This window comes from Myotis brandtii, unplaced genomic scaffold (assembly GCF_000412655.1).
Source record: "Myotis brandtii unplaced genomic scaffold, ASM41265v1 scaffold403, whole genome shotgun sequence".
Taxonomy (NCBI): domain Eukaryota; kingdom Metazoa; phylum Chordata; class Mammalia; order Chiroptera; family Vespertilionidae; genus Myotis; species Myotis brandtii.
Genome location: NW_005365474.1, coordinates 428,985 through 436,921, shown reverse-complemented (window position 1 = coordinate 436,921; position 7,937 = coordinate 428,985). Strand labels below are relative to the sequence as shown.

Here is a 7,937-nt window from a genome sequence, read left to right as displayed (position 1 = left end):
CTTGATGGGGGGCGGGGGCCATGCTGCCTCTGGCCTCCACAGCTCTAGATCTCCATTTCTGTTTCATAGGGAAGCCCCCAGGCCCCTGTGTCTGCGGAGACAGATCACGTGTTTCGGTTGCAAGCAACCGAATTAGGAGAGTTACTCTCTAACTAGTACGCAGCTGACAAGCATCTGACGGCTGTGCGGGGCTGCGAGAGCGTCTGTGCGGGGCTGCGAGAGCGTCTGTGCGGGGCTGCGAGCGTCTGGGACAGAAGCTGCTGAGGATGCGCAGTAGCTGGGGATTTGCTGGGGAAAATCTGGGCAAATGAAGCCCCTTTGAGTGTCGTCTATGAGCCAGGTCAGAGGGCAAATGCCAGTGTCGCCTAGAGCGGGCGCTGCTGGGAAGGGAGGACAACCACACACACACAGGTGACACGGGGCACACGTCTGCAGAACGACAGTCACTCGCACAGGTGCATCCACACCACCCAGACACTCACATGCAGATACACATGTGAGGCATGCACCTACCCACTCACACATGCATGCGCATCTGCTACACCCAGACACACGTGCAGATGAACACTCATGCGGGGCACAGAACACACAGACGGCCCAGAGACAAATAGAACTTCTAGGTGCAGGCAAACACGGCACCATCAGGGCCACATGAAGATGTGCATGTGATAGACACGTCAACATGCAAGCACACGACACACCAGCCACATGCACACACAACAGAGGGGCCCAGCCTGCTGCTGGGCGTGCTGGCCCGCCCCCTCCTAATCACCACCCGGCTCGGCTCTCCCCATCTGGCCGGCATCACACAGGTCACCGACACCTCCGCCCGGGGCTGCCTGCCTGTGCTGCTGGGGCCGGGCCCTGGCACAGCTCCCAGGTGACTGCAGTGTGGGGAGCCCAGGCGCTAGTGGTGACGGTGACCGTGACCGTGAGGACTGACAGGCACCAGGCTGCAGAGGAGGGCGGGTCCTTCCCTGGAACACCGCTGGGTGGGGAGGGCGGCTGGGCTAATGGGTCAGTCACACCCTACAAAAAGCCGCCCTGCAGCTCTGAACTTGGTAAACCAGGGCCGGCCGGGCCGGCCACCAGCCACACCTGGCACCTGGCACCTGGCTTTCGCGGCGCTCTGGGCCTGCTGATACTTCAGGGAAAAGGAATAACGTCCTGGGGGGGCAGTCTGTTCCCCAAGGATGGGGGTGGGGGCAGGAAGGGGAGCCCTGCACAGCCAGCCTGCCCAGGCCAAGCAAGGTACTGGGGGGGCAGGGGCGGGTCACTGGGGAACGGCTGCTCCATGCCCAGGACCCCCAAGTCCAAGTGCCACCCGACAGGACCCTCTCCCTCGGAACCTCCGCCCCCTCAGCCCATCTCCAGCCCCGTGCACACCCCCTTTGGGCCAGCTCTGCCAACAAGACCACCCTGGGGTCCGCCCCGGGCAGGGTTCCAATGGGGGCTCCGGAGGGGACAGGACATGCAGGGAGAGAGGGAGAGGGACAGAGGGTGTGTGTGTGGGGGGGACTTACGGAATAGCCTCTGCCCGAGAAGGCCTGCGCTGAGCTCTGCGGAAGGAAGAGAACATCCGTAACCAGGGTAACCAGGCTCACAGCCCCACCGCCACCCGCCCTCTGAGGCCCACCCCGGGGCCCCGTCTGAACTGTCAGAGTACCCCTGTCCTTGGGCATAGATGCCGTGACCCTGAGACAGGCCCAGAGACCACGCCCTGGGCCCTGGCGGGAACCAGGGGTTGGGGGTCAGGACCGAGGACACAGCTGAGCCTCACAGACCCAGGACCCCATTTGGACCTTCGCCCGGAGACCCGGATATGGCCCAGCCATCAGCCCCCCACACACAGGCCCCACGACTCTCAACTCTGAGCCAAGTGTCGGCCCCCAGAGGGCCTGCGTTCCACACGTGCTCTGTCCTCACCTGGCTCAGTCCTCACGGGGCCAACCCTCCCAGGGGGGACGCCCCTCTGTGCCTGCCAGCCTGCCCCGTGCCACCCCCAACCTCCCAGAGACTGGGAGGGGAGGCGCTGGAAGGCTTTCGGGAGGAGCTGGACGGGGGGACCTCCGGCCTCGGAGTCAGGATGAGCTGTGGCCCAGAGGCCGTGGGAGGAAGTGGTTCGGAGGTGGGTCTCACCCCTGCCTCACAGGGAGGCCCCCAGGGCTGGCCCCCAAGGCACAGGCTGGCGGGATGGGGCTGGGGGGACCCGCAGACCAGGGCCCAGAGCACACTGGGCACTGAGCTTGCTCCCGTCTGCACAGGGACCCGTCCCGCCTGCGCTGCAGCTGTGGGACGCCCCCTCCGCAGGCAGACCCCTGCCAGGTCCTCACTCGGCTCCTGGGTCCCCGCTGGGCAGAGTTCGCCCTGGCAGCCTCCAGCCTGGAGGCCCTGCTGACAGACGAACGGACGGACAGGGTGGCTGGGCTGCGGCCGCCCTACCTTGCGCCCAGAGTCCGCTTCCTGCTTCCAGGCCGACACTCAGAGATGGAACTGGGCGGCCCCTTTCCCATCTTGTGGGAAAGACCAAGCGGGCAATCAGCCTCCCGCAGCCTCGGCCTCACCGCTCCCCAGGCCTCCATTTAAATGATAATGAGGAAAACTCACTCCTCCAGCCTCCAGGGCGGCCACGCCTGCAGCTGGGGGTCCAGTCTGGGCCTTCTCTAGGGCCTCCCAGGGTCCCCTCCCCCAGGAACCCCTCCCCTATTCCTAGCCTTCCTCCAAGCTCTGGGACCTGAAACCCCCAGGGTCAGGGCCACCTGGTCTGGTCTCCCCATCGCTGGCCAAATCCCGGGTCAGCCCCTCACGGGGTCCCAGGCCCCTCCCACCTCCAGGGCCCTGAGTTCAGGGACCTCCTGCCAGGACAGCGAAGGCGTCCCCAGACTCAGGCCACCTCAGCATCAGGCTGAGGCCAGCGGCCACCCCTGCCCACCACCCCAAGTCCGAGCCATTTCGCTCCCAGAGCCCCTGCCTCCAGTCCAGCCTGTGCCTGCCCGCTGGACAGCGGGCCCCCACCTGAACCCCTCCCCCGGCTCCCGCCAGCCTCGGTCCTCATCTAACTCCCTCCCGGCGGAGCCCTGGTAAGTGAGAAGCTGTTTACTGAGCGGCTGGCGGGTCTGCGGAAGGAAGGCTGCCCCAGACTCCCGGGTCTGGGTACTCACGTCACTGAGCTGGTCCCGGGAGGCGCTGAGCCGGGAGCTGGTGGCTTCGCGGAAGCCCTCGTCCTCGCTGTGGCGGTCGCCCCCTCTGGACAGGACAGCCTTCACCTGGGGACAGAGAGAGGGCTCAGCAAGCGCCTGAGCCTCTGCACCGCCTGCTGTGGGGAGGGGGGCCAGCCAGGGTCAGGCCCCAGCTCCACCCAAGGGGGCAGCCCAGGGAGGGCAGGTAGGGGGCAAGTGGCCCAGCTGTGTGGAGCCCAGACAGGAAGGAGACACAAGGCTCAAGGACAGGAGTCTGCAGCTGGCTCTGTCCCCTCCCCAGTGGTCGCCACACCCCTTCCCTACACCAAGCAGGGTGGCAACTCCTCCCCCTCTTCAGACCCCCCACAACCCCAGGCTGGCATCAGGCTGCAGGGCTGGGTGTGGATGGCCACAGGCTGTGTGACCCAGGGCCATCACTCAGCCTCTCTGTGCCTGTCCTGTCACCTGCGGCAGCTCCTGCTCTTCACACAAAAGCCTCCCTGGACACCGCGTGCCCGGCTCACGGGAGGAGCAGAGATCCGTGGAGTTTAAGTGGCAATGAGAGGAGTGGCCCAGATATATGTATTTTTATTGATTTCGGAGAGGGAGAGGGAGAGAGATAAGAACATCAATGATGAGAGAGAATCAGTGACTAGCTGCCTCCCGCAGGCCCCACACTGGGGATCAAGCCTGCAACCCCAGCATGTGCCTTGACCGGAATCGAACCCTGACCTCCTGGTTCATAGGTTGATGCTCAATCCCTGAGCCACGCTGGCTGGGCTCGCACTTTTCTTTTTACTTGAAAATAACTCTAACCTCACAAAGCTGTGGGGACACGACCCACATCCCAGCCCCTGACCCTGACCCTCCCACACCCAGGAAGCCACATGGCCTTGCGTCCAGCTCCGTGTCCTGGTCCCATCGCCTCCCGCCCTCCCTTCTGTCCCTTAGCTTTGTCTGCTTCCACGGTGATGTCGGGGCACCGCGGAGGCAAACCTCCCTCGGCGCGTCTGACCGAGGCTGTGGCTCTCAGCCAGCACGCCGCCCAGCACTCAGGGAGGCGACCCCGGTTCCAGGTGCTGCCCACGTCCCACAGGCCGGCACAGAGGGTGGCACGCCGGGGACAGCAGGGATCACAGAGGAACCCCAGAGTCCATCGCCAGCCCCCAGCTACCTCCCGTGTGAGGAGGGGCTGGGGCAGGAACCACTCACATTCATAGAAGCCCAGCACCCGGCTCACTAGTCCTGCAGGAGGAGCAGCATGACCCCATCCTGCAGGTGACAAAACCGAGGGCAGGGGGCTGAGTCGCCAGCCCGTGGCACGGAGGGGAACCTTCCGGAAGGATCTACCAGCCCATCTGGCAACTGTTTTATGATTAGAAAACCCCAAACACGGCAGACAAGCCCACACGGCAAACGGATGTGGGGAGGAGCCTGGAAGGGCCGCCACAGGGCGCATCCAGAACGCTCCCACGGCCGTCTCCGTTCCCCAGCGAGGCTCGCAGCTTGGGGTCCAGGGCTGGTGGGGGTGCAGATGAGAAATGGGGCCGTCAGCACCCAGGGCAGGGAGGGCCTGGAGGTGTGTGGAGGGTACGGGAGCTGAACCGCAAGTGAGTCAGCCCCAGGAAGGCAGAGGAGGGGGTCAGGCCACCGAGGACCTCGTGGGGTGGGGGTGGGACTTGGGGCTTGACCCTGACTGAGGGCGGAGGGAACCTCCCAGAACCAATGGGCTCCTCAGAGGAGCCTCAGGGGGGAGAGGGAGGCTGCTGTGCCGGGAGCAGGGGAGCAGGGGAGCAGGGCTCTCTAACCGCCGAAGGACCGGAACCTCAGAGCGGCCTGTAACCGGGGCTTTGAGACCCTCCAGGGCTCAGACGGGACGTCTCAGGCTCCCACCCAGCTCTGGGCAGACTTCCTGCCAGCTTCCTTGGGTGAGGGCAGGGCTGGATGTGGCGCTATCTCCCTTACAATGGCCTGGCCTGGCTTTGGTGACCTGCAGGGTGCCTCTGGGTTAGGGTTAGGGTAGCCTCTGCCCAGGGAGGAGGCTGGCCGGTCGGTGTCTGGCCCAGCAGCCGCTTCCCCTCACACACTGCGTGACTGGAACAGAGGCCCTACTGGCCGGGCACTCTGGCACTCAGGACCCGGAAGGAAAAACTCCGTGGCGAGGGCAGCCCTCTGGTGTTGATCAAATGAAGGGCAGGGCTTGCGGGAGTGATTGGCATTCACCTGAAGCCGGGACACACGAAAGCACCCCCGTGCTCACAAGACAAGCTCCTCCTGGGGTTCCCTCAGCCTGGAGGGTGTTTCAGGGGGACCCATGCTCGTGCCTGCCCCCTGGGAACCCCAAGGGTCTCCTTAGTGGGCCCCTGCACGGTCAACTCCATCTCAGCGTGGCCATCCAGGGTCCTACACGGACACCCCCTTCCACCTGACAACTGCAGCCACAGCAGGCCGGGCACTGCACCTGCAGACGGGGAGGTGGAGGCAGGGCCTGTGCCGGGCATGGAGCGGACACCCAGGCTCCATCCAAGGCATCCCTGGCGCAGCAGGGGCCTCCCCCAGACCTCCAAGACCCCCCTCAAAGACTCATCCATCCTCACTTCCTGCTCAAGGTGGACCCCACCCCCACCCATGACCTTGGAGCCAGCTCATCGGCGGGAGCCCAAGCCTCCACCCCCACCCCCCCAGCTGTGTCCTGTGGCCAACGAGGTGGCTCAGAAATTCATTTACCTTCCAGCGCCTCCTAGTGGCCACTCCACAGGAGAGCCACTTCCAGACTGCTGTCCCCAGGCAACACCAGCAGGGCCCCCAGGACAGGTGCTGCAGCCCCCCCTGCGGCAGGTGGGCCTCCCCAGGTGGCACCCCCCAGGGTCCCAGCGCTGTGAACCCAGAGCAGCTGTGGGGTCACGGGTTTGTAAGCCCCTCTGGGGTCCAATAGAACCCTAGCACCTTTCTCAGCCTGCGATCACACAGGGCTGCCCACCCTAGGCTCACAGCGGGGTGGCCCAGATGGGAAGTGGGGCAGCCCCGGCCCTGGCTGGGGGTCCCCATGGCCCTGCCCCACACCCTACAAATTGGCCGACACTCCCAGGGGCTGCAAGGTCCACGCTCGACCTGGCCCCCCTTGGGATGCGCCCCAGCACCAGGTATGCGGACCGGGCAGAGACACTCACACGGCCCACAGGTCCCAGGGCTCAGGGCAGAACACACGCCTGAGTCCCCGTCCAGGGCAGGGGCTGAGGGAGAGGCCAGCAGAGCCGGTCCTGAGCGCACCACACGTTCCCTCCCGCTGCTCACTGGGTGTAAGGAGCACAACCAGGCAGGACACTCCTAAGTCACAAACGCTGACGCTGCTGTAAGAATGGCACGGCACTTTTTATTGTCTTCAATCAGAAAAATAAACCCTGCGTCTCTGGGAGGCCCTGAGTGAGGACTAGGGGACCCCACACCCGGCTGGTCAGGTCCCCACAGGCAGGGTCCCGGTGAGCAAGTGGGGAGGGGGAGGCCTGGAGACCGGGACCCCGAGGATGGGTCAGCATGGACATGCCTGTCACGGCAGGCGACAGGGGCATGAGGCTGAGCGGGAGCCTGGCCAGGGCACCCCAGGGGGCAATGCTACTCCCCGGACGGACAGCTGCAGCCCCTCTCAGGGCCCCTGCTGTCCAGGGAGTCCCAGCACTGGAGTGGCCTGCCCTGGGCCAGGGACAGCGGAGGCAGAGCTCTGTAGTGTGGGGTCTGCCCAGCAGGGGGCGTCCGGGGCAGCAACTGGGAGGCTGCAGAGGGCATTGAGGGCACTGAGGACCCAGGGCCCTGGAGACTCTCTTGGTGCAGAGCTGGGGTGGGGGCTGACCCACTTCAGTGACTGGACTGGGGTGTGACTGGCGGCAGGCAGTCCCGGGGGACCTTCCTTGCCACCAGCAGCTTCTACTTGACCACAGATGGCCCTGAGCACTCTCACGCCTCCACAGTCACAGGACCTGGAGGTGGAGGCAAGGCTGGCGGGACAAGGCTGCACCCACATTCTGCGGGGAGGGGGGGCACGAGGAATGCACACTGACCAGAGGGGAGGGGCCCTGGGGGTGAGGCCTGCAGCTCACACACACACACACACACACACACACACACACACACACACTGGCACACCTGGGGGGCGTGCACAGACTCAATGTACAAGGACATGTGGCATTAGAGGCACAGAGAAACAGAGGGGCCCCCGGCAGCCCCTCCCAGGGGCGTGTGAATGTGTGAATCACACAGCACAGAGCGGGCACAGGGGGGTGGAGCAGGCATGGGGGGGGAGGTCGGCGGCGGGGGCGGAGACACAGGGGTCCTCTCTTCTCTTCCTGGCGAAGGTGGCCCGGCAGCCCCTCCCAGGGGCGTGTGAATGTGTGAATCACACAGCACAGAGCGGGCACAGGGGGGTGGAGCAGGCATGGGGGGGGAGGTCGGCGGCGGGGGCGGAGACACAGGGGTCCTCTCTTCTCTTCCTGGCGAAGGTGGCCTTGGGCGGGTAGCAGGCCTTGGGCCGCGGTGGCCCTGCCTGGGGCTCTGCCTCTGCTGAGCCAAACACAGCACACGGCCCGGCCGCAGCACAGAGACCAGTCCAGCAACACAGCTCGGGCAGCAGAGGAGCCGGGCCCAGGAGCCACAGATGGTGGTCGGGAAACGGGCATCAGGCTCCTGGGCTCACATATGGGGCCTGGCGGGCTGAGCGGGTGGAGGATCGAGTCCGTCGTGACCGCAGGGGCCAGCAGGGACGGC

General features: G+C 65.5%; 1 protein-coding gene across 1 annotated transcript in view; it reads right to left on the bottom strand.

Moving 5' to 3' along the window:
• The window catches only part of LOC106727316 (fibrosin-1-like protein), a 35,866-nt gene that overhangs the window by 5,470 nt on the left and 22,459 nt on the right, over positions 1-7,937 (bottom strand). Inside the window, exon 3 of the mRNA XM_014545353.1 lies at positions 3,016-3,266. Coding sequence (XP_014400839.1) covers positions 3,016-3,266 — 251 coding nt within the window. The remainder of the gene's footprint in view (positions 1-3,015; positions 3,267-7,937) is intronic.